The 24946-nt window shown below is 51.8% G+C and overlaps 1 protein-coding gene across 5 annotated transcripts in view; it reads left to right on the top strand.

Annotated features, from left to right (window-relative positions):
• The first annotated feature begins 1846 nt into the window (after positions 1-1846).
• Positions 1847-24946, top strand: part of CRHR2 (corticotropin releasing hormone receptor 2) — a 35245-nt gene continuing 12145 nt past the window's right edge. Inside the window, exons 1-5 of one of the 5 annotated variants that reach the window (XM_007981714.3) lie at positions 1847-2334; positions 6647-6772; positions 21453-21538; positions 23449-23558; positions 23901-24018. In XM_007981714.3, the coding sequence (XP_007979905.1) occupies positions 2274-2334; positions 6647-6772; positions 21453-21538; positions 23449-23558; positions 23901-24018 (501 nt within the window). In that variant the 5' untranslated portion in view covers positions 1847-2273. Of the gene's footprint in view, positions 2335-5330; positions 6510-6646; positions 6773-21452; positions 21539-23448; positions 23559-23900; positions 24019-24946 lie in introns of those variants that run through there. The other 4 variants (XM_007981715.3, XM_038004791.2, XM_007981710.3 and 1 more) reach the window with 4 other exon arrangements.

Genomic DNA, 24946 nt, shown 5'->3' on the forward strand with positions numbered 1-24946 from the left:
CAGAGAGATGTCTCCAGTGTCCCACCCTGTATCCTGGCCTTCCCAGATCTGCATCCACAGGATGGGAGTGGGGGTGACCCTCACTCGGGCCTGGGGCCACTGCCAGGGCACGAGGAGACAAGGGTACTGGCCAGCACCCGGACCCAGCCTCCAGGCGCTGCCCAAGCCAGGCATCAAAGAGAAAGTCTTGCTGCCTGTTCTCCTTCTGGGGCGGTCAAGAGCTCAGCTGTTGGGATCAGGTAGACCTAAGTCTGGATCCTAGCTCTTCCACCCAGCGGCTTCGCCCAGACCCTGGAAACTTACCTAACTCATCTGTGTTAGTGTCCTAGTGTCCTGGGGCCACTGGAACAAAGCACCGCAGACTGGGGGCTTGAGCAGAAGCTGATTTCCTCACCATTCTGGAGACTGGAAGACCAAGATCAAGCTGTGGGCAGGGTTGGTTCCTCCCGAGGCCTCTCCCCTTGGCTTGCAGATGGTCTTCTTCTCCCTATGTCTTCACATGCTGTCTCCTCTGCGTGTCTGTGTCCCAATCTCCTCTCCTTCTAAGAACACCAGTACTATCGGATTAAAGCCCACTTACCTCACTTTACTTTAATCACCTCATCGAAGACCCTAAATCCAAACAAGGCCACATTCTGAGGTATTGGGAGTTAGGACTTCAACATATGAATTTTGGAGCAACACAGTTCAGCCTGTGACACCATCTGAAGCTAGTTTCCTCATCTAGTTAGTAATGGGTCTAAGTCCACCTCAGAGGCTCACAGTGAAGGCTGAATGACAGCCCACATGGACACCCAGCACAGGCCATGCCAGCATCAGACAGGAAATGGAGGCCCCTCCCTTCAGGAAGGCCCAGCCTTCCCTGACCCTCAGAGGCAGCGCGGGTTTGTCAGCAGACCCACAGCCTTCTCCCTGCCTTCCCCTGCCCTCTCTCCAGTAGGTGGCACAGACCCTTCCCTGTCTCCCTTGGGGGATGGTCCCCCCTCTGAGTGCAGTGGATAGGGTCCCAGCTTCTCCAAACATACAGCCTTGCCTGTTCAGCTTCTAACAGCATTCATCCATTTGCAAAAGGGATCCACATGATTTCTATAAAATTGGGCACAAAAAAATGTAACTCAAAGAAGAAGACAATAAGTACTTGTTCTCCCGCAACCCAGGAATTTTTATAATGCCTCATATCCCTCAAGAATGTATGCATCCGTAGAGCCTCATGTTCAACTGTTTTCTTCATTTTCTTTCTTTTCTTTTTTTTTTTTTTAATGGGATAATAGTGTGTCCATAGTTTCGTCACCTGCTTTTTCCTCTTATAACTCAGAGTGAACATTTCGCCGTGTCATTAAATATTCAACCACTTCATCGCTGGTGACGCTGCCTAGCAGCCACTCTGGGGATGCATTACCCTGTATGAACCATGACCGGATGGTGGATGTAGAGGCTGTTAGGGAGTCCCTCGAGCTTCAGGAATCATTTCTCAAGTCCCCACATGATAATGACCTTCTTTTCAGTGTCCACTCTTTGAGGAAATACATCATGACTAACACAGAGTTCAAAACCAAGTAAAACCAAACACTGTGTCTTTTAGATGTACATACCTGTGAGAAAACTGAAAAAAAAAAATATGAGCCAGAGAATGACAAATGCAATAGTCAAGGGAATGTTTCCTCTGGGGAAGGAGAATAGAAATAAATACATAAGTGACTAGTAATGATGTAGTTTCCAATTGGGTGGTAGGTTTATTATATTGTCTACTACATACAATAAAAAGATTAAATAAAATAAAGACTAAAAAATAAAGTTAAGCCATGCATGGGCTAATGCACGGGCTAATAATGACAAAGGGTCATGAAACTATGATCAATTCAACTGTATGCCCCTGAAAAAGGAAACACATGCATAATCACAAGAGCGATTATGACTTCAGGCAGACTTTAAATAGATTATTTCTATTTTATTCATCACAGAGGCATCTACATATATTTGAAAAATATTAGGGCATATATTATGAGGCATATTATTTATCCCATCCATAGACAATATAAAAATCCAGATGGACTATTTATTTATTTATTATTTTTTGTAGAGATGGGGGTCTCACTGTGTTGCCCAGGCTGGTCTTGAATTCCTGGACTCAAGCAATCCGCCTTCCTTGGCTTCCCCAAGTGCTGAGATTTTAGGTGTGAGCCACCACACTTGGCCAAGAATCCAAATGGATTCAAAGATACCTTGAAATAATTCCTCAATGCAACACACACACATACACCAGGGTTGGTCAAATGGGAAGAGAGCCGTGGCCTGAAGACAGGGTCCTAGGCTTTCCTCAGCTCTTCTGCCAAGGTATCTGTTCTTTCTTAGTGATTCACTGGGCTGAAGCCTAGAGCATTCCAATGGGTGCTGCGGATGGGTTAGTGAACAGGACCAGTCCTGCCCTTGGGGAGGCACGGGCTGGTAGATGAGACAATGAATAAAAAGCAACCTGGATGTGACATAGGCCAGCACCCAGCAGATGGGGTCACCAAAGAGCTGCATGTCTGAAGGATGAGTGTGGAGCTGTAAGGCCATTTCCAGTACAGGAACACAAACAAGGAACAGAGATAGAGAATGGTTCCTGGCAGTGACATATTGTTCTGGAAGGCCTTTCAAATGAAGCAGGAGGGTGAGGATGGGGAACAATGATCATGAAGAACCTTCTTTGCAATACCAAAGATGGTTCCCCAGGAATGACACATTGTTCTGGAGGGCCTTTCAAATCGAGCAGGAGGGTGAGGATGAGGGATAAATGATCATGAAGGACCTTCTTTGCAATACCAAAGAAGTGGTCTCCATCTCAAGGGCAACGGGGTAGGGGAACTCCTATGAGGCAGAATGACAGGATCATAATTATAAAACATCATTTCATCCGCCATGAGGAGACCGGGAGCCCATTTGGGCTGCTGCAGAGATGAGGATGGCCTGGGAGAAGCAGGGGAGGGAAACCTCTTTTCCTTGTCTGGGAATCCTATTGTCCATTTGTAAAACAAGAATGTGGGATTGGATGTCACTGAGGGTCCTTTCTGTCCCCACAGCTTTGTCCCATGGTTTGACATGAAGACACCAGGCCACTTCCTCTGTCCTGCAGTGGAGTAGGATAGGGTGAGGAGCGGGTGCCTGGCCTGGGACCCCTGTCTCCAGTGCTACAAGGCAAGAGTGAGGCACCTTCAGGCCCCTCTGGAACCTCTGCGCCCTCAGCAACCCCATCATAATTCCCAGGAAACACCACAACTCTTCCAGCTGTGCCTGAATAGACTCCCTATCTATGTAGTCTAATCAAGGACAGTCCCTTAGAGAAGCAAAGATGCATCCTATGCCTTTAAATCCTGTTTTCCAGCTGACATTTGAGTGGTAGGGGATGAATGAGAGAGAGAATGTGTGTTTATGGTGAAGATGCATAACTGTGGTTCCGTGTGCGATTCTGTTGTGCCTACATCTGACGCCACGTAGTAGGCTTTGCAAGTGTGTCTGAGCTGGCCTGGAACTGTCCACTGCCGCTACAGCTGACATCAGAGGTGGGTCATGGGATGGGATACAGGGCACCAGAGGCACCTGCCTTACCCTGCTGCTTATGGTACACAAGGGTCTTCCCGAGCACCTGTCACACTTCCCTGAACCTATTTGCCAACATGTCCCCAGCAGCTTGGGGAGACACAAACTGTTCCAAATACTTATCCCCTAATGCCTGGTCTCCAGCTGGGATGGGGCTGGCCTGCAGCCTGGGGAACCCATCACTATCCCAAAGCCTCTAATCTACCTCTGCTTCTTTAGTTAGCAAAAAGGCCCCCGTCTTTGTTTGTTTGTACTTGGATTTAGTAAAATTGAGGGAAGTTTGGGGCTTTTGCCAATTTCCTCCTCATTTACCTATTTGCAGACACTAAAGTGAGCTGTAAAATCAATTTGTTCCCAAACTGCTACCTTTTCTAGTTTTTCCTGTGTCACATCTAGAATGACAACTGTGCCTATAATAATATCCATGAAGTAATGGCCCCACATCCAGGGGACCTTGGGTCTGTGGGTCTGTGCTCAGACCCCAACTGCTCATTCAGGATGCAGAACAGCCTTTGACTCTGCCGCTGAAATGATTACTTCCCAGAGGAATCTTTGGTATGTGAGATCTCCCAGTTAAGAGCGATCCAGTTCACCCAGGCCAACCCTCCATTCTGCAGAAATCTACATGAGATGAGAAGTCCCTGGCCTCTGGTCATTGGGAGCACACCACCTGTGGACATAGCTGCATCTCAGGAGGTGGTGCACTTTAGGCACCACCCAGGCGGTGGCTCCAGTAACAAACAAGGTTAATAACTTAAGCTTGGCTTAGGATTTCTCCCTTCCTCTGTGCTGCACTGTGCTGTGTAAAGGGCCGTCCTCTGTATATGAGGGATACTATTTCCCTGTGAATACATGGGCTCACCTGGCCAGCCATACTCTGGCCTGTGTGGGATCCTGGGTAATAGGGCTCAGTCTAGGAACGGAGGGTAGGACTCTGCCGAGGTCCTCCCCTGCTCCTGGCACTGGATAATACGAAGACCAAGGAAATTCTACCTCTGCAGCTGCCCAGAGCTGAGCATGAGCTCTCACTGTCCATTCAGGAGGCAGAGGATAGACCTGGCTGACTGCTCAGCACCTTGTACCTGCCAGTCAGCAGGCCCTGGAGAGATTCCAGGGCTCAGCCCTGGTCTTAGTGTGGCCTCACTTGCTCTGCCTGGGCAGTGACAGAACCATTAATATGGAGGCTGGTGAGAGCAGAGCACACAAAAGCAGCCTGCCTGCCGCTTCGCCTCTCTTTGCCCAGGGCATGGTGCTGGTTCATGGTGGATTCAGCCTCTCCTAGCAGCTTAGGTTTATGTGGAGGATGGCAGGGGAACAGGACTCATTCCTGAGACTGGGTTCCAGCTCTCCCTGCCCTCTAAAGATAGAAACACACAACACACATGTATGTATTCCCCAGTCTCTCCATCTCATAACTCAGAACCAGAGAGTCTCAGAGCTGAGAGGGGCCTCGGGGAAGATTTCACTGATGGAGAACGCCCCAGAAGAGAGGGCAAGAGTCCTGCCTGGGGTACCATGGCAGAGAGAGCAGAGTCAGAACCTAGACCAAAACACAGCCTGAGTGGAAGCATGCCTTACTCCAGGCCCTGCTGCCCAAGCCGGATGCCCCACTCAGCAGGCAGACACAGCAGGCCTGCCCTGGGCACTCTGAGGGTGCAGCCACAGCAGAACCCCAAGGAGGCAGTCTGGGGTTGGGGGACGTGAGCAAGTTCCCTGGGAAAGTTTCCAGCTCCTCCACACCTGCTGTGGGGCCTAATTATCCCGGCCCCTGCCCGTTCCTGGTGTGGAAACCAGGGTCAGGTGAGGCCCTGCCCAAGCCTGGAGGAAGAGAGACACATTCTCACTTTCTTTCTGGTGCCCAGGGCACCAACACCTGAGTGTATAAAGCCTTCCAGATAATTTCAGCCAATTTCTCCCCTAGACTTAACTCCATCTGATTAAATGGCCATCCGGTCACTCAAGCGGGAGACCCGATGTTATCCCTGCTTCGGGGCTCCTGCTTAAAACCAGCCACCCACTCCAGTTCCTCCTCACCAGGTCTGGCTGCCCCTCGGAAATCTCTCTCCATTCCAGCTTCCACGGCCTGATCCAAGGTCTTCAACCCACTCAGGCCACTTGATCTCATTAGACTCTTGGGTGTCTCCCTGTTTCCCTCCAGGCCTCCCCAATCCATTTCCTTCCAGGAGGCTATAGAGGCTTTTGGAGGGTGCAGATCTGCCCATGGGCTCTCGGTCCCTGCCTCCCTTCAGTGTCCTCTCTCACTGAGGGGAAGCTCAGGCGGAGAGCTTTCGAACTTTGGATCGCGGCTGTCCCTCGGTTAGGAGAGCTGCAGTGTTCTCCTCCGGCAGGGGGGCAGGTGGGAGCGCTTTGCTGCCCCCTGCAGCTCTGGGGTCTGCGATCCACGCACGGGGCATTCCGTCACCCCAGGCCCACGCTCTCCAGCCCACGGCCCTCCTCTGGACGCCGCGAGTGGAAGACAGCCGGGAACTGAGAAGCCGTACTCTGGGCAGGGTGGGGGGCCCGGGGGCTGGAGTCCGAGCCCCTCCGAGAGGAGCCGCCCGGCCCCGCCCCCCGGCGCCGCCATTGGCTGCGGCGGAGCGGCTGTACCCGCAGCTCGGTGCGCTCCGCAGCTCCTCTCCGGAAAGGTCCCCACTTGACAGCTCTGGGCGACCGGAGGCGGCGCCCAGAGGCTGCCCGGGAGACCGGAGCTGGGCTGGCGGGGGCCAGGTGCCCGCGCCCTCTCGGCCGCTCACTCTCGCGGCCACTCCCTCGCAGCCACGCCGAGCGCGCACTCCCACTCCCTCTCCGCACGCGGCTGCGGGGCGCGATGGACGCGGCACTGCTCCACAGCCTGCTGGAGGTTAACTGCAGCCTGGCGCTGGCCGAAGAGCTGCTCTTGGACGGCTGGGGGCCACCCCTGGACCCCGAGGGTAGGCGGGAGGCGCGAGGTCGGAGGCTGCCCGGGCTCCTTCTCTTGCGCGCTGAGTGCGCCCCTGACCCCGCGCTCCGAGAGCCCGGCGTCCCTTGGGGCCCCTCTGAGCCCTACTGCGCTCTCTCGCGCCGCCAGGTCCCTACTCCTACTGCAACACGACCTTGGACCAGATCGGAACGTGCTGGCCCCGCAGCGCTGCCGGAGCCCTCGTGGAGAGGCCGTGCCCCGAGTACTTCAACGGCGTCAAGTACAACACGACCCGTGAGTGCCCCCGGCTCTCGCTGCCTGCTCTATACCGGCCTCCAGGGAAGGCGGTTTAGGGAGTAAAGAGGATTCCGGACCCAGTGTCACAAAGCAGCTGAGGGCCGTGGTACCGCAGTCCGCTGGCGTTAAGGACCCCTTACAATGTTGGGGGCGCGCCTTCTGCTTCTACCCCCAATACAGCGTCTAACCTCAGTAAGCCAGTGATTTGCCCACAATTCCCGTGCTCCATGCGGTGACAGCCCAAAAAGGGGAGAAAGAAATACTTCCTCCTCTTTAAGTGTAAACCTCCCTCCCTCATTGTAGGTTCCCGTTGCCTGAAGTTCCCCATTAGGGCTTCATTGTTTAGATAATGCTTCCCCTGCCCAGGAGGGGGACCTGTCCCAGGAGGGCGGATATGCTAAGTCCCAAATCCCCCAGAGTGAGTGCAGTGACCAGACCTTACTACCAGAGTGGAGAGGAGGAGGGCAGGAGGGCAGGAGGCAGGAGGGCTGGGGCGAGCGCATATTTTGTGGGAAGGACATGCAGGCGTAGGTTATGCTAAGCCAGAGGGTGCGGGGTGTTGCATCTTCCCTAATCCGAGGTCCCAGGACTGACCTGCTGGGCTGAGTCAGGGGCTGTGGGCAGCATTATTCCTGCGCCCCCATGATGACTGGTGTCTGAATCAGCCCCCACCCCTACCCCCACCCCACCCCCAACACCACCTCTCAAGGAGAACAACCTGTGCCTGCCTTCCTACTGGCAAGTCACGGACTGGCTTGAGGCTCTGGGGGAAAGGGGAGCAGAGGTTGCTGGAGTTACACAGCCTCCAGGTGGGGTCGTTCAGTGTGGGTTCTGGATGTGTGCATGTGTGTAGGTGCCTGTCTGTGCCTTGTGGAACAATGGGACAGGAGCCAGGCGTGTGGTCTGCAGGAGGCTGTGGGGGCAGAAATCACTGCCCTACGTAGAACCCCCCTCACATCTCTAGCCGGACCCCAGTTGCCAAGCACGCTGAGACCCTATCTGGATTGTTTATCTGAAGCCTCTCATCCTGGAACCATCCTTAGAAGCCATCTCAGAGTGTCTGTGTCTGAGTGGTGGCCCAGCTCCACCTCCACCACCCATACACACACACACACACACACACACACACACACACACGCTTTCAGAAGCTGAGGCTGAGGGCTTTGCCATGAGGGATGGTTAGAAGGCAAGAGAGATGCACCTGCACCTGATGCCAAGCTGCATTCCCCTGGCTGCACCAGCTGAGGGCTCTGGTGGGCCCAGGGAGCACATGCTTCCTATCCATGATTAAAACAGATCTCCCTGGAAGGAAGTAAGATCCTCAAGCTAGGAAGTGTGCAAGCAGAAGGAATGATTTCCCTGTACCTTCCTATTCCTGACCTTATAAAACTGTATTTTTAGGATTCCATGAGCTGTGTGGAGTGGGGCAATGGAGATCAGCGTGCCTGATTCAGACTGGGCCCGGAGATTCAGGGCCATCCAGGGTAAAGTGGGGTGATGGAGCATCTCAGCCCACAGCCTGTGAACCTCAGGGAGCTCTGCTTTGGTTCTTACCCCAGCCTGGGCTATGCCTTGTTCTCCCCAACCAGCCTGGAGGCCCCCCTTTCCCAGGGCAGGGCTTCATAGCCGAACTGAGTACAGTAATATTCAGTCAATTTGTGGAACACCCACTATGTGCCAGCCACTGCACGGGCACTGTATTGAGACTCCCACTCACAATTGCAACAGACAAAAAGAACAGAATGATGAATGCGCTGATTGGGGGGAAGCACAAGGTCTATGGAATTGGGGTGGGGGTGGATGATAGGGAAGGCTTCCCAAAGGTGCTGCAGACAGCACATATCAGGCCATTCATATCAATTAAGTCTAATGAGAAGCTGATAAAATGTTGGCGCACCACCCAGGCTGGTAAAAGTAGGGCCAGTTAGCCCTCGGTATCTGATGAACAATTTTCTTCATTTAGACCAAAGTGCTCCCAGCACTGCAACTGCTGAAGAATGAGAGGAGCTGGTGGAGGGTGGGGAGCACTTACCATTAACCAGTACCTATGAGGTCAGCCTAGGTGGGAAGAGCAAAGGCTGCTAATGGCTGTGGAAATGCATGATTGATTTCCGTCCTCCCCTTTCTTCACATCAGTGCTGCTTCCTTCTTCTCTGTTTGACTTTTCCATGGGATCCTTCCTTTAAAAAGAATGACAGAGGGAGAGAACTCCATGAGAAGCCTAGGGGAAGAACAGGAGCGTTCAGGCTCTACTTCCATCCCCAATTTTGTTATGCTATAGCCAAACCCCCACTGAAGCCTCATTCCTTAGCGAGCAGGAATCGCCCGGGTGGGGATAGCAGTTTAAATATTAGTCTCTGCAATTTTTCAACTCAACTGAGCACACAGAATCTGCCACAAAGCTATCAAGTGTTGATCATTTTCCAGGTGCCAGCTACTACTGAGAGAGCTTTGTATCCATATCTCAGGCATCCATAATCCCACTCACCCACACTCCCTCTGAGATATACACTGCTTTTATGCCCATATGGCAGACAAGAACACTGAGTCTCAGACACATGAAGTAACTTGTTCAAAGTCCTAATCAGCTCCTGTGCACCAGTGCAGGCAGGTGAATCCACAGCCCTCACTATTAACCATGGAGCAGTACTGCCTCCATAAGAGGCATTTGGTTTGTGAGGAGAGCTTAGAGATTTGGAAAGAAGACTTATACCTCCAGCCTGGAGGATCAGGGAGGACTTAGCCCTCTGAGCTGGACTTCTGGGGACAGGTTGGGTTTTAGCAGGTGAGTGTGTAATAGGCACAGGAGAGGCCCTCTAGGCTGAGGGGACTGGGCAAAGCATGGAGAGAGGCCGGGCTTTGTGCCTTGGGGGGAGTGAGTGTTGTATGGAGAACAGGGAGTAGGAGAAACAATGAGGCTGGGGAGGAGCATGGAGGTCAGGTGATACAGGCCATTCTACAGGGCTTCACCATCTGCAGAGGGAGCCTGGGTGAGCTTGTGAGCAGGGGAGCTCAGCTTTGGGAGCACACTGTCCTCTGGAGGGAAAGGAGAGGTAAGGGGACTTCTGCACAGAGCCAGGTAGACTACAGGTTGTGGGAGCAAATGAGGATGAAGACGCCAGCAATCTTGGGCATTTGAAATTGACAAGATATGGTGAGAAACAGCAAGGTAAAGCGTTGGGCACACAAGAAACAGTTGAGCATAGTTGGCTTTGAGGAGCTGGAGGGACACCTGAGCGGAGATGTCCAGAAAGCAGCCGGCTGGGTTGGGAAAAGCTCAAGAGAGCGCCAAGAGTGGAGATAAGGCATTTAGAAGTCCTTTGGATGTGGGGTTAGCAAATAGCTACAGTGTGTGAGTTTGGGAGGCTGGGTCAGAGCCTTGAGCCATCTTACCCAGAGCTATTTCCAGATGCAGCAGGGCCAAGGGAAGGGAAGGGACTAGTGCATGGCCACACATGCTAGTCAGTGGCAGAGCCAAGTTAAGCACAAGAGTCTCCTCGGGTGTTCTCTACACAACCTGTGCTGGCACTTCAATGGCTGAGCTTCCACGTGTTTGTACTGTGGTTTAACTCATTTAATCCTTGCACCATCCAGTGACAGAGACATAGCATTATCCTCATTTTACACATGGGAAAAATAAGGTGTGGAGCAATTAAGTCACTTATAACAGAACAAGGATTCAAACCCAGGTTCTGCTGCCTCTCAAAAAGCAACTCTGCTAGATTAAGCAGAGAAGAAATTTTTAAAAAATATATTGGGGAGCTTATGGAATCCAGAGTGGGCTAGAGAACCAGATTTGGGGCCCCAAGCCAAGAACACAGGGCAGAGCTAGCCCAGTGAGGGGACCTCCCTCTCCCTGAAAGGCCCTGCCAACACCACCAGCCCTGGCCACTAGGTAGGACACAGCCCTGCTACCATCACTGCCACCACTACCACCACTACTCTAGAGTCTTTTTTTTTTTTTTTTTTTGAGACAAGATGTCAATCTACTACCCAGGCTGGAGTCCAGTGGCATGATCAAGGATCACTGCAATTTCAAACTCCTGTGCCCAGGTGATCCTCCTGCCTCAGCCTCCCAAGTAGCTGAGACTACAGGCACATGCCACCACACCTGGCTAATTTTTAAATTTTTTGTAGAGGTGGATCTTGCCATTTTGCCAGAGCTGGTCTTCAACTCCTGGACTCAAGCGATCCTCCTGTCTCTGGCTCCCAAAGTGCTGGGAGAATAGGCGTGAGCCGCTGCACCTGGCCAACCTGGAGTCTTAAGCTTCCTGCAGTTATCTCTGGAGAGGCTTTCTCCCTGTCTCCATCTGGGGGCCCCCAGTTCACTAATTCCCTCAGGTAGGTGCATCTGATGGTTGGGGGAGTATGTGGAGCACCAGGTCCCATGCCAAAGCTCTGGCTACAAGGGAGCCTGGGAAGTAAGGATCTGGCATTTTAGCTGTTGGTGGGGAGGTAGCCTCGGTCTTCCCCCAGCATTCCCCGAGCACAGGTTCAAATCCTGGGTGGCTAGAAACAATCCTAAATGTCCATATTCAATTTAATCGGGGCAAGTCTTATCCCTTTTTTGGGCCTCAGTCTCCCTATCTGTATTCAGAAAGGAGGTGGATTAGCATGGAAGTGGTTTGGCCAGAAGTAGGGCACTTATATCCCATTTTCCTCCCACCTCTCCCTGTTCCACATGGACTTCTCTGAGCCCATCTCTGTGCACATCTCTGTCTCTGTGTCTGTCTCGTTGTCTCCCTGTTTCTGTTTTTTTCTATGTGTGATTCTGTTTCTGTGTGTATGTTTCTATGTCCTTCTCAGTTTCTCTTTTTTTTTCTACCTCTCTCTCTCTTTCTCTCTCTTTCTCCTTCTCCATCTCTCCTTACTGCCTTCTCCGTCCCCCGGCTCCATCTCCAAACCCACCATCTCCCAGCTCACATCCCTCACTCTATCTGCCCTCCTCCTGCACCTCATCTTGCCTGTCCCTGTGGTCCTTTTGGCTGCAAAGGAGGATCCTGCCACCTCCCTCCTGGCCATGGTCCATTTTCCTTCTGTGGAACCACTAAGTGCAGCTTGGCTCAGCCTCTGCCTCCTTGACCGCAGGCTCCACAATGTCCTACTGGGAACAGCCGGGGTCATCTGTACTGAGGCATCTGCCAGGACAGGGGAAGAAGGGGCATCCCATCTAACCTAGCCACATGGGGAGGTTAGAGGGTCCTCACTTCCCAGAACCCCATTCTAGAGACATGCTGAAACACTGGTTGTGTTACAATGGAAACACATAAGCTGAGTGGTCTCCAGCCAGAGAGGTCTCTCCCATTGGGTCTGCCTGCTTAATCCCTTCTTCAGTCCTCAGGGCCAGAGGTGATAAGAAAGGCTGAAACCTGCCCTCAGGAAGCCCCAGGCTGCTTATCTACCAGGCTTGTGCAAATCAACAGTCAGAGATCAGGAAGAGGGGTTTGGTGGACACTGGGACATTCCTGGGAGGCTTTCTGGAGGGAGTGGGGATAAACTTTAAAGGTCTTGGAGCAGTTGGGATGCCACGTTTGTTGAGGACAGGCACAGTGCAGGAGTACAAGCCTCAGGAGGACCCCAGATAGACCCTGCCCTCTGGGTTGAAGAAGTAGAAGCTGTAAATCCGGAAACTTAGGTCTGCATTCTCAGACACCGGTGAGACCTGATCCCGCCCTGACTCTATTCCATTCTCCAAGGCCCATCAGTTACTCCATGTGTGAGAACAGCTTCCCTGCTGGGAGAGAGGGAAGGCGGGATGGGCACAGCCATCACAGAGGTTTAGCTAAGAGAAGAAGGAAGGAAGAGAAATAAAGCAGAAGTGGATGCCCTTGTGGCCACCCTACACTCCAGAGCTGCCCAGCTGCAGAGCCCTCTATACGTTGAGTCCAGCCCTCCCCTCCCCACTTAAGGGTAGGAAATGACTGCCCAGGAGAGGGAAACACAGCTGCCCAGAGTCCTACAGCAAGTCTGGGCCCTGATAGGCCTCTGCTGGCTCCGGAAACTCCTCGCTTCTGCTCTACTTTCTACCCACTTCTGCATGCATCTTGATCTTTCCTGTCTCCTGCTCTCCCCAGGAATCCTCCAGCCACCTAATCATCTTGCTCCAGCTCACCCCTTATTGAGGTTGTATTTCACCCTTTCCCCCAGAAAGCATTGAGAAGCCTAGAGACAAAGTTTTCAAAGATGCATAAGACCTGAGCCTGCCTTCCAGGAGCTCCTGTTCTAGAAACAGTGACAGGCAGACTCTCAAAGAGAACTTTCTAATATATGCTCTCAAGTAAAATAGCGTAGTGAAGACAGTCGGAGCACATGGAAAGGAATTATTCCAAGCGGAAGGGAGAGTAAGTTTGGAAGACTTCATGGAGAAAGTCTTGTTGAACAGTACCTTGAAAAATTGAGCTAATGATGTATCAGATGGAAGGGAGGGGGGGAGCAGAAGTGGAGGAGGAGGGAGGGAAGCAGAAGCCAGATCATGGAGGCCTCACATGTTGGACCAGGGCATGGGCCTCGATTCTGCTGGCTTTAGAGACACCGGCTGTTTGTCTGTAGCCCTATGGTGCAGGACCAGAATACTCTGGCCATTTCCTCTCCTACCTCCTGCTTGTTAAGTCAGAGGTCCCAGCATCCTTCCCTGTGCACTCCCTACCACCAATGCCACAGCGGAGCTTGGATCCCTGAAAAAGGACTAAAGGAGGAGCCCCATCTCAGTAACCCTCAGGGAGATCCCCACAGGGCTTCTTGTCAGGGCCCCAGGTGCAGGCATCTGGGCCCCCCTGACTGCCCACCCCCACCAGGTGCTCCAGAGTCAGGCAGGCAGTCCCTGTCACACACAGCACCTGCCAGGAGAGCCGCTGGGGCAAGGGAGAGTGGAAGGAACCTGGGCTCAGATTCAGCAGGGCTGGATCTAAGTCCTGGGTTTGCCATGACTCACTGAGGGACTGGTAGGCCCTCCTTGTCCACGTCTCGGTTTTCTTATCTGTTTGAAGGGGACAGCGAACATGCTGACCTCGTGGGGCCATGGCACACAGGGGAGATGATGCTGCTTGGGGCTCCCTGTGGACAGCTAGGACATTGTCAGCAAGGGGAGGGGAGTTGAAGGTGGCCTGGGGCCCGGAAGGAGAGGCCATCATGTCCTTGGGGAGGGGAGAGTCCCACCCACACCAAGAATGGCTATCCTCGTTCTGGGGTGGTGCTCCCTTGCTGTCTCTGAGGGCCCCCAGAACTCTGTGGTTTCTGGGGATGTCCTGGGAGGGGGAAGTCTGTCTATCTAGACTGAGAAGGTCTGGTGCCTAAAAGCCTATAGAGAAAGGCAGCCACTTGCCCCCCTGGAGGGAAGCTGCTGGCATTCTGCCAGCCAGCTGTCTTCTCCCTGCATTACTTCACAGGAACCATGAACTGAAAGCCAGTTCTAATTCTGACCATCCTACTGACTGCTTTTCTCACTTTGGGCAGGTTGTCTCCCCTCTTCAGACCTCAGTTTATCTGCGCCAGGTGGGTGGAGGACTTGATGAGTTCTAGTGATGTTTCTTAGTTCCAAGGCAACTTCTGCCACAGGGGTCCTCTGTTCGTCCTCTCCCCACCTTCCTCCACAGGCCGGCGTCATGGCGACGAGCCCACTGAGCGTTACTAGGATGGCTGGAAGGAGGGAGCCCTGTACAGTAGAGGCGGGAGCATGAGGTAGGGGCCTCCTCCCACTGCCCCTTCTCTGGGGAGGGCAGAGCTTACACAGTGAGCTGGGTTCTGCTCCCCCTTCCCTTTTTCATAGACCCAGTATGGTCTTCATTAAACTGCTCAATGCCTCTATGACTCAGTTTCCCCACTGTCTCCTGTAAGTATGCTTACAGATTCTGCTTAAGGATAGCAGGGCACTGTGAGTGAAAAGTCCTGTGAAAATAGGGAGCTGAGGCTTTCTGGAGGTCCAGAACAGGCAGTTGAGGTTCAGAGAGCTGTGTCCATACAACATTAAGAAATGGAATCCAAGCTCCCTGGCCTGAATCTCAGACATCACCAACAGAGGGCCCTGGGGATGCCTTTCCCACCCATTGGCTGAGGTTGGCAATAGTAGACTCCCAAACTCAACCTAGCACTTCTATGTCAGTCTGGGTCTGAGCTTGGGTGAACATCACCAGCTGCCTGTTCCTCTCTGACCACCAATTTGCTGTGATTGGATCAAGACAGAAATATGCAAGGTGGGCCTCAACGTTGGTCAGTCCTCCTTAGCCTGCAGTGGCCTCCAGGCAATGTAGGGTACTGACTCAAGGAGATGCACCTCATTTGGGAAGCTCAGGAAAACCATGCTGTTAGCACCAGGACTATACATCGGACCACCCCAGCTCTGGCCACACTTCCCCAAAAGTCTCTTAACTGGGGATGAAAAGCAATCCAGTCCAGGAAGTGGAGGCCAAGCTGGGAGGAGACATTGGCTGAGAGGTTTTTCCCACAAAAAGCAAGAAAGATGGCCAGGCATGGTGACTCATGCCTGCAATCCCAACATTTTGGGAGGCTGAGGCAGAAGGATCACTTGAGGCCAGGAGTTTGAGACCAGCCAAAGCCACATAGTGAGACCCCATTTCTACCAAAAAAAAAAAAAAAAATTAGCAAATTATCATGGCATAGTGGCACATGCCTACAGTCCCATTACTCAGGAGGCTGAGGCAGGAGGATCACTTGAGTACAGGAGTTCAAGGCTGCAGTGAACTAAGATCACACCACTGCCCTCCAACCTGGGTGACAGAGTGAGACCCCATCTCAAAAAATGTAGGTAAGAAAGGTGACTCAAAGTCAAGGTCAAAGATTTCCCCACTAGGCCCCAAGCCAGACAAGAAGATGGCTGGATCTGGAGTGGCCTAACTACAGGCAGTAAAAGGAATTGAGAGTGGGATATCTGGCCCCTAAGGTATTATCTTCTGGGGATCTGGACACTAAGTGGCAATGACACTGAAGAGGTGGCATAACTGGTGGCACCTGCTGAAACACAGGGTCATAGGTACACCTATGTACACCAACTCCAGGTATACCAACTCCAGGGTCTCCTGTGAGGAAGTGTGTCCCAGAGGAGAGAGATCTTCTGCCTCTTCATGGTTGAGTGACCCCAGACGTGTCAGTTTCTCTCTTCAGGTCCCACCAGACCAGATGCAGAAGTTACCTTCCTTCCTAATTCCCAAGGAGATGCCTGATGGCTCAGTTTCCAACTTGCTTCCCTTGGAACAGTCAAAGCTTTCATGCCAGGAACCTGGAGGATGGTGCCCACAAGTTTGCTGTTTGAGACTGACACCCCTCCCCCATGTGGGATTGGACTGCAATGTCTGCAGTTTGGCAGCTGGGTCAGCCTACCCGTGGTGTCTTGTCATGTGATCTGGCTTCCTCCTGAGTGTGTGACTGTTTTGTATTTGCCATGCATCTTGGTGGAGCATGGGCATACAAGGTGGCAGACTGTCTTCCTGGCCCACTCTGAGCCTCCTACCTTCGATGAGTTCCCAAGTAACCTAGGAAACAGCATCAGCCTTGGTCCATCCTGAGATCCTGTGTGCTCAGCTTTGTGCAGTACTTAAGAAAGGGCCAGAAATGACAGCAAACCAGGCCATGCCTTTAGGGGTTCTCAGCCTTGTACAAAATAAGACAAACTTCTGCTCCAGAGAACCTGGGCTGGTTAGGAAAGTACAACACCTTTACAGGGGTCAGTGAAAGAACAATCCCAGCCTAGTGTGAGCCAGGCAGACACAAGCAGCTGGACCCTTGGGGAGCTGGAACAGTCATGGAAGCTACCTGGAGGAACTGGGGCTGGAGCTGGGCCTTGAAAAGGGGCATGAATTGGCGTGACCTGGTTGGGCCGGGCCCAGGGCCAAGGTCTGAATATCAGGTGGGAAGGCTGGTTCTTAGGAGCTCTCCGAGGTCCCCAACCTTAGAGATAGGCAGGGATGAAGAATGGCATTACGCTGTCCGCGGTGCTGAAAGTTCCGATCCCATGTAGTGACTTCATTCCTTCTGTAAATATTGCTTCTGGCCCTCCCCACCTCAATGTCATCACTTTCTCTCCCTCACCACTACTACTACTAGTACTACCTCTTCTTTTTCTCCTCCTCCTCCTCTTCATCCTCCTTATTCTTCTATAATCATCATCACAAGGTCTCACTCTATCACCCAGGCTGGAGTGCAGTGGCACAATCTCAGCTCACTGCAACCTCTGCCTCCCAGGCTCAAGCAATCCTCTCACTTCAGCCTTCTGAGTAGCTGGGACTATAGGCACACACCACCACGCCTGGTTTTTTTTTGGTTTTTTTTGTTGTTGTTGTTGTTGTTGTTGTTTTTAGAGAGAGAGAGATGGAGTTTCATCATGTTGCTCAGACTGGTTTCAAACTCCCAGGCTCAAGCAATTCACCCACCTTAGTCTCCCAAAATGTTGGGATTACAGGCATGAGCCACCATATCCAGCCTTTCCCTCACTTGCTGTACTTTTCTTTCCAAATAGCCAATGACCCCATTGCTGTGCCTCACCACAGTCCCATTCACTCTTTTCCCCATGCCTACCCCTGTCCCTTGTACTCCTTCCCCCAAAACCACCACCAAAAATAGCCCCTCATGGTCCTTGTCTCCTATGGTCCATGTCTCTCCAGACGGTATCAGAGATAGAAGTGCCAACCATTTGAAGGTGATGTCAAGGTGCTTGGAGTTGTCACAATAGCTTGGGGATGCTAACTGGCATTTAGTAGACTGGGGAGTCTCACATAACATATAATTGATACACCTGAGATGCCAAACATCATAGAGAATCAATTTACTGTAGTTTTTCTAAGAGGCAACACTGAGACTAAGAGGGAAGGGACTTAGTCATGGTCACCTAGCTATCCAGAGACAAAACTACAGCTAGAATACAGGCTCTCATGTCCTAGCCAGGCTTCAGGACCACCCCAGGTAACTGCCTGAACTGGGAACTCTTTGCAAAGTGTCAGCATCTGAAACGGGGAGAGCCCATTGTAATGGGGGTTTTTGGCAGGCCTCGGCCACTCTGAGCATGGAAACCAGGCCTCCCAGACTACAGAGTCCTGCAAGAGAAGACCCTGCCTGCATCATTCAGACCCTAATGCCCCTGGAAGCCCACACTCCACATCATCAGCATTGATCCTCAGCAGGGGCACCTGTGTTGCTATGGTAATGGGCACCCACCTCTCTGCATCCAGCCCCACAATTTTAGCCTTGCCATCTGCCCTGAGAGTGTGTGCCCATCCATCTATGGTTTCCAGGAGGTGGAGGGGATTCTTTCCATCTTACTCTCTCCTGTCCAAGGCTGTGCCTGAGGGCCCAGTGCCCTCATTAGCTACAGCAGACAGCTCCTCCGAAGAGTGGGGCACATCTGTCCTCCAGTCCTTTGATACCCAGTGTCTATAGCCAGAAGCTTATCTGCAGGCAGGGCTGGGCTGCCAGAGAGGGAAGTCCCCTCCCACTACTGCATCCTACCTGCTTTCCCAGGGGTCAGCAGGCCTGAGTCAATTCTGTTCAGCCCACATTTCCTCAGTGGCTCTGTCCTGAGGGAGATCTGGTGGCTCCAATATGGCTTCTACTTACTTGTCTGTCCCCAAGGAGCTCAAGTCCAGTACCAAAGAAAAGAACGATTAGGTCCAAAGATGTGAAATTCATAGTGAATTATGGCAAATGCACTAAAACAGAATTTGTGTTTTTCAAACTATGGATTGTGATGCAAGAGTGGACTGTGGAGTCAATTTAGTGGGTCATCATCAGCGTTTGTGTGTGAAATGAATAGAAGGCATTAGAATAGGCTGGATAGGAAAATAGTACAGTTGTGCTCAAGCTAAATCTTGCTTTTTGAAACTGGATGCTGTGTGTGTGTGTGTGTGTGTGTGTGTGTGTGTGTGTGTGTGTGTACTGGATTATAATATAAAATGTATGTGTTATTGTGGTTCAAGGGCAATAAAGTGGAAAAACTACGTTACAAGGGAAGGGATAGAGGGGGAAATAAAGAAAGGATTGCTTCAGACCTAGGGGTGTTGGGGATGGCTCCATGCAGGAGGTCGCATTTGAGAGTGGGTTAAAGATGGGTAGGAGTTCATCTGTGAGCAGTGGGTAAGAAGGAGGAGGTGCTTTAAGAGGTGGATCCACACAAAGAGGGTATGTGCCACGCCTGTTTGTGCCAATGCCAGTGGCCATGCAGAATGCTGGAGATGGGTCAGGGCAGCTAGGCTGGGGCCTGTGTATCAAGGGCCTTGACTATCATGCTAAGAAATTAGACTTTATTCTTGAGAGCAATAAACAGCCACTGATGGCTTTTAAGCAGGAATCAACATGGTCAAGGTGGCAAGAGAAGAAGCAGGGAAGTGAGAGAGGAGGCCGTTGTGGCAGTCCAGGCAAGAAGACTAGAGAGCAGATGGAGGGATGGGCAGGAGGGGAGTGAACTCTGGAAAAAGAAAAGGAGGAGAAATGATCCATGGAACTTGGGACCCCATGGACATTGGTGTGAGGGAGAGGAAAGGTCTCTGATTTGCAGCATTTCTATCCTGACCCCCTCCCACCTGCAAGTCCACCCCACTATCAGTACCACCACAGGATATCATACTTGGGAAACAAGTGTTCCGAGGCCCCATCCTCAGGGAGCCCCCACACTGATCAGAGTGACCAGACTCACTCACCTGGACAGCTCAGGGCTGGTCATCGGGCAAGGTTTGGAGTGTGGGGCGCAGGCGGTCAGGACTGGAGGTGCTTGGGAGAGAGAGCTATAGAGTGAAAGCAATCAAGGAGGTCTTCCTGAAGGAAGGGGCCTAGCATTGAGCTTCAGGAAAGCTAGATAATATTTATGAACACATAGAAGATAAATTTTTCTGACCTTTGAAACACAGACAGGATTCTGGTCTGCCTCACCTCACATAGACTGTTCAGAGACACTGTAAACCCCCATCAGGGAGGGACTGTTCATTTCACAAAAGAACTTACCCTCCTTACACACTTACTTTTTTAGTTCGGTGACATCACCATCACCGACCCTCACAAGTTGAGGTAGCCTCTCCCTTTCATGAGCACGAATGTTGGTAAGAAAAGATGGTCCTAGGTATCAAATTCAGAGCCCACCTGGGGAGTTGGGCACCATGGCTAGGGGTGGGGAGCAGGCTTCCTCTTCCTGGGAGTCAGAATCAGCATCAGACCAGGGCATTTCCTGACTCATTTGGCAGAGGGAGGGCAGGGCCCTGCCAGGGATGGGCCTTGGCCCAGGAGGAAGGAATAGGCCAGTCATGACCCTGGGTTTGAAGAATGGATGAGCTCCAGGCACCAAACTAAAAAACAATTAAGCTAATAGAATCTTCCCCATTGATTTTGCTCTTCGGCAAGTGCTCTTTCCCAATTCCATTGCTTCAAACTCATCGGGCTCAACGGAAGTGGGTTTTTAAGTACACTTAATTATTTCAGAACACACTGCTTCCAAAAACAACCTAAGTTTCCCCCTCCAGCTCTGCAACTCTGTGATCTACGAGCTATTTATTTTAATTAGCTTTACATTGTATATCTAACATATGCTAAAAAGAAAAATTCACAGACAACTGCCCATTAGTCAGAGAGATGAACCCTGGTACAAATCACCCCCAAACAATGGAACATTCAGCATTTGTAACCCACCCGGGAGGTCAGAAACACACTAGTGTGGAAGGCAGAGCAGAGGCAGGCTTGGAGAGCTCCGGGCCTTCTCAGGTGGGAGGGCTTCCTCCTGATTGGAGCTGGCGTATGGAGGGGGTGTCTTAGGAGCCAGACCTTGACAGTTGGAGCTGAGATAGAGAGAAAGGCAAATATGAGCATTTTTCAACTTTCCTACCGTCCCCCTTGACAAAACCTGCACTTGTGTGCACAGGACAATGCTCCTTGAAACGTCTTTTCACACATCGTATTCCAACTTGAATACAGAGGCTGGTTCTTGAACATTGAGAGACATCACATGGTGGCCTCCCAGGCAGCAGCAGCCCAAGAGCAGCGGCCCAGCCCTGAGTCCCCAGAATTCACTCATTCCTGTTTGCCACTACTTCATATGGCCTAAAGGTTAAGAACAGAAGACCTGAAGCCAGAACTTCTGGGTTTGAATCCTCTTGTCATCTTTGTATCCTTGGCCAGCAGCTTAATCTCTTTGTGCCTCAGTTTCCTCCTCTTTGAAATGGGTTCATATTAATGCCTACTTCATGGGGTGGTTGTGGAGATTGAATGGATATGTGTATCCATAGCAGTTAGAAGAGGACCTGGCACATGGGAAACACATGCTATGTCAATGGTAGCTATTATTAAAATGGAAATGCTGATATTGGTGAAGTATGGATCTCAAATATAAAACAATTGAGATGAGGATGTAAATTATGTGGCATGCTGAAAGCAGTGAATCTTCATGCACAACCCACTGCTCACAATTGGATTCAGTTTTGAAGCAAATGAACAAAATGAAAGTGTACAAAGTGCTAGTCAAAGATTGTATCTAAAATGGGTTTTAGCATGCCTTTAGCAATCTAGTAAGATGAGTCTTTTGTGCTATTTTCACATAAGTGGCTTACATGTAAACTTTCAGATGCACATTGTATTTCCTGCCCTAGGAGAGCTGAGGTGTGTTTACCTTATCCTGTGGGCACTAGGGAGCCAGGGAGGGCTCTTGAGGAGGGGAGTGGCCTGACTCTTGGCAGTTGGCATTTTTTTGTAGGGAATGCCTATCGAGAATGCTTGGAGAATGGGACGTGGGCCTCAAAGATCAACTACTCACAGTGTGAGCCCATTTTGGATGACAAGGTGAGTGGCCCTCACCTGCTGTGACCCCAGGCCTCACACACGTATTAGGACTCAGGTTGAACACAGAGGATCCCAAGGGGGGCAAACCAATCCTTGTGTCACCCAGCCACTCCCTTCTGTACCTCCTGCCCCTGCCCCCAGTGTCCTGCCCTGTGCTCAGTGACACTGTAGAGGAGTAGAGAAGGGGGACATGGAGTCCTACCTTCAAGAGAGCTTGGGCTGCTAGAGGATACAGCCAAGGTGGCATGTGACACAAAAAGGGAATGACCGTGTAATCAATGCTCCCAACATCTTAGACGCTGTGTGGCTGCACACCTTCCTCTCCCTCTGGGCCTCAGTTTCCCAATCTGACATTCTGATTCTGTGACTCCACATGGCAACAAATGCAACCCCACAAGGGCTGTCCCCATGGGAAGCTGGGTCCTGCTCTGCCTCTCTGGAGCCCTGCTCCAGCTCTTGCTCTGGAATTCAATTCGGTGCTGCTGAGGCACCGAACTCCTCTCCTTGAGGCTACGCCTCATTCCTGACCTAAAAGGATACATCTCAGCTCTGTCCCCTCCTCATTACCCAGCACAGTCCTCAGTGGGGCTGGGACTTTTCCCCAAATGAAGTCCAAATTGAGAGGGGAAAAACATTCACCCGCCCTGAGAAAGTCATTCTGCAAAATGTGAGCCACAGGGGTTCTGCAGGGAGGCCACTCAACGGGCAGGGAGGTTTCCAGCCCTCAGTTCTCACCGCCACTCTTTCTGCCCCTCCAGCAGTGGAGAATCAACACAGGGGGTGGGTAGGGTGAAGGGGTGGCTCTCCCTGGCAGGAAGGAGTATTTCATCACTGACTTTGTTTCAAATTGCCAACACTTGGTGATAATTAAAAGTCAACTGACTTTTATTCAGTTTGAATAAAATTTCTAAATTCTCTATAGACAGTGCACCCTCTCGTGTGGTCTCCAGGGCAGAGTAATCTCAATGCACCCCACCCCAGGCCTCCCATAGGCCATTGCTTCTGAGGTAGGATGGCAGGTTGGCCCCATTGTACAGACATCAAAACTGAGGTCCAGAGATAAAAATCAACCCAACCTCAGTCACTCAGCCAGCTGGGATCTGGGCTGAGACTAAACTCAGGAGAAGCATTCTAGAGTCTAGAAATTTTTTTTTTTTTTTTTTCTTTTTTTTGAGACGGAATCTCGCTCTGTCACCCGGGCTGGAGTGCAGTGGCCGGATCTCAGCTCACTGCAAGCTCCGCCTCCCGGGTTTACGCCATTCTCCTGCCTCAGCCTCCCGAGTAGCTGGGACTACAGGCGCCTGCCACCTCACCCGGCTATTTTTTTGTATTTTTTAGTAGAGACGGGGTTTCACCAGGTTAGCCAGGATGGTCTCGATCTCCTGACCTCGTGATCCGCCCGTCTCGGCCTCCCAAAGTGCTGGGATTACAGACTTGAGCCACCGCGCCCGGCCTGAGTCTAGAATTTTTTAAAGAATCTGTACCCATACCTCCCAAAATGTGCCCCCAAATGTGCATGTTGGTGCCCGGCACAGTGGCACATGTCTGTAGTCCCAGCTACTTGAGAGGCTGAAGTGGGAGGATTGCTTCAGGCCTGCAGATCAAGGCTGCAGTGCACTATGATTACACCTGTGAATAGCCACTGGACCCCCAGCCTGAGCAACAGATTGATACCCCATCTCTAAAAAACTAAAAATAAATGCATGTTGGAAGGCCTGACCACAGCCACTTATCACAACAAGAGCCACCCAGGGCCAACAGGAACGAACTCTAAGAGCCAGGCATGGCAATGACAGCTGGAGCACTTCTGCCCCCAAGGTCAGGACGCAGAGGTGGCCATGGCTGGAGTACCCAGCCCCACCCCCACATGCCCATGCCCCCGTCTGCCCTGCCCATGTCTGTCTGTCCAGCAGAGGAAGTACGACCTGCACTACCGCGTCGCCCTTGTCGTCAACTACCTGGGCCACTGCGTATCTGTGGCAGCCCTGGTGGCTGCCTTCCTGCTTTTCCTGGCCCTGCGGTGAGTCCACCCTTCTGCCTTACTTTCTCCTCCTCCCTCCTCCTACAGTACCCCCTTCACCTCTCCCAGACATTCTCACCTCCACTGTGGGGTCCAGCAGATAAAAGGGCCAGTGGAGAAAGGGGGGGTTGGGCAGGATGCCAGGGCATAGATCACCAGTAGGCGTGTGGGGTGCAGAGTGGGAGCTGGACTCAGAGGCCTCACTGTGGCCACCATGGGTGGGAAGTGGCTCCTAGTGCAGCCCTGCCCTCATCCTAGGCTGAGTGTCTACCTGGCCTCAGGGCAAATCCAGTCCCAGTTGACCCGTGACCCTGGCTGACCCCTGACCTGTACCTCCCACAGGAGCATCCGCTGTCTGCGGAATGTGATTCACTGGAACCTCATCACCACCTTTATCCTGCGGAATGTCATGTGGTTCCTGCTACAACTCATCGACCATGAAGTGCACGAGAGCAATGAGGTCACTGCTCGGGGAGACTCGGGGCTAGACCTGGGAGACTCTGGGCTCTGGGGATACCATCTCTCTGTCTGCTCTCTGCTTAGACCCCTCCTTTGACAGGAAACTCACTATCTATCAAAGCAGCCCTCTTCTTCTTGGGCAGCTTTTACTCTTACAAGCTCTTCCTAATGTTGAGCTTCTGCAACTCTACCCCATTCTTGCTCCCACTCTGAGAACAGATCCTCTGTACTCTCTCCAGGCTCTGAGACAGACCCCTTGGAGATTTGCACACAGAGACTGATGCTCACCAGTCCCCACTACTCTCAGCTGGTGACACCTGACTTTCTGGCTGCTCCTTGGCTGACCCATGGCCAGAATGCTGTCATCTGGGCTGTGGCTCAGGTGCAAAACCATACCTGAGCCTGCCTCCACCCTAGCCACTGTCCCACCAGAGCTGGGCTGGGAGGAGCAGGAAGCTGCCAGGCTGGAAACTTCACAAAGCTGACTCCAGACACATTTATCCTAGTCCACTCCTCATCTTGTGGATTCAGATGTCCTCAAAGACCTCTTTGAGAAAAAGAGGCTAGAACTAACCTCTGTTGAGCTTTCTCTGAATCCCAATGAGACTAGCAAGGATCATTTTCCCCATTACATAGACATGGAAACTGAGACTCACAGAGGTTGAATGACTAGCCAAGGTCACATGCAGTGATGATACCTCTACATAAGGGGCTATCCCACATGCTAACTGTCCACCCTGGATTTCTGTCCATTGCTGTGTACTGTGTCCAAGCCATTGTAAAAGTATAGACTAGTTTTGGGCCATCGCAGAGCCCTGTGGCAAACCATTAGAGACTTCTCAGTACATTTCCTTTGGGTGGCCTGTGCCTTAGCAGACACCAGCCTGGTGTGATCCTTAACATGGTCCCACAAAGAACCTTGCCTCAGA

This window comes from Chlorocebus sabaeus, chromosome 21 (genome assembly GCF_047675955.1).
Source record: "Chlorocebus sabaeus isolate Y175 chromosome 21, mChlSab1.0.hap1, whole genome shotgun sequence".
In the NCBI taxonomy this organism is placed as follows: domain Eukaryota; kingdom Metazoa; phylum Chordata; class Mammalia; order Primates; family Cercopithecidae; genus Chlorocebus; species Chlorocebus sabaeus.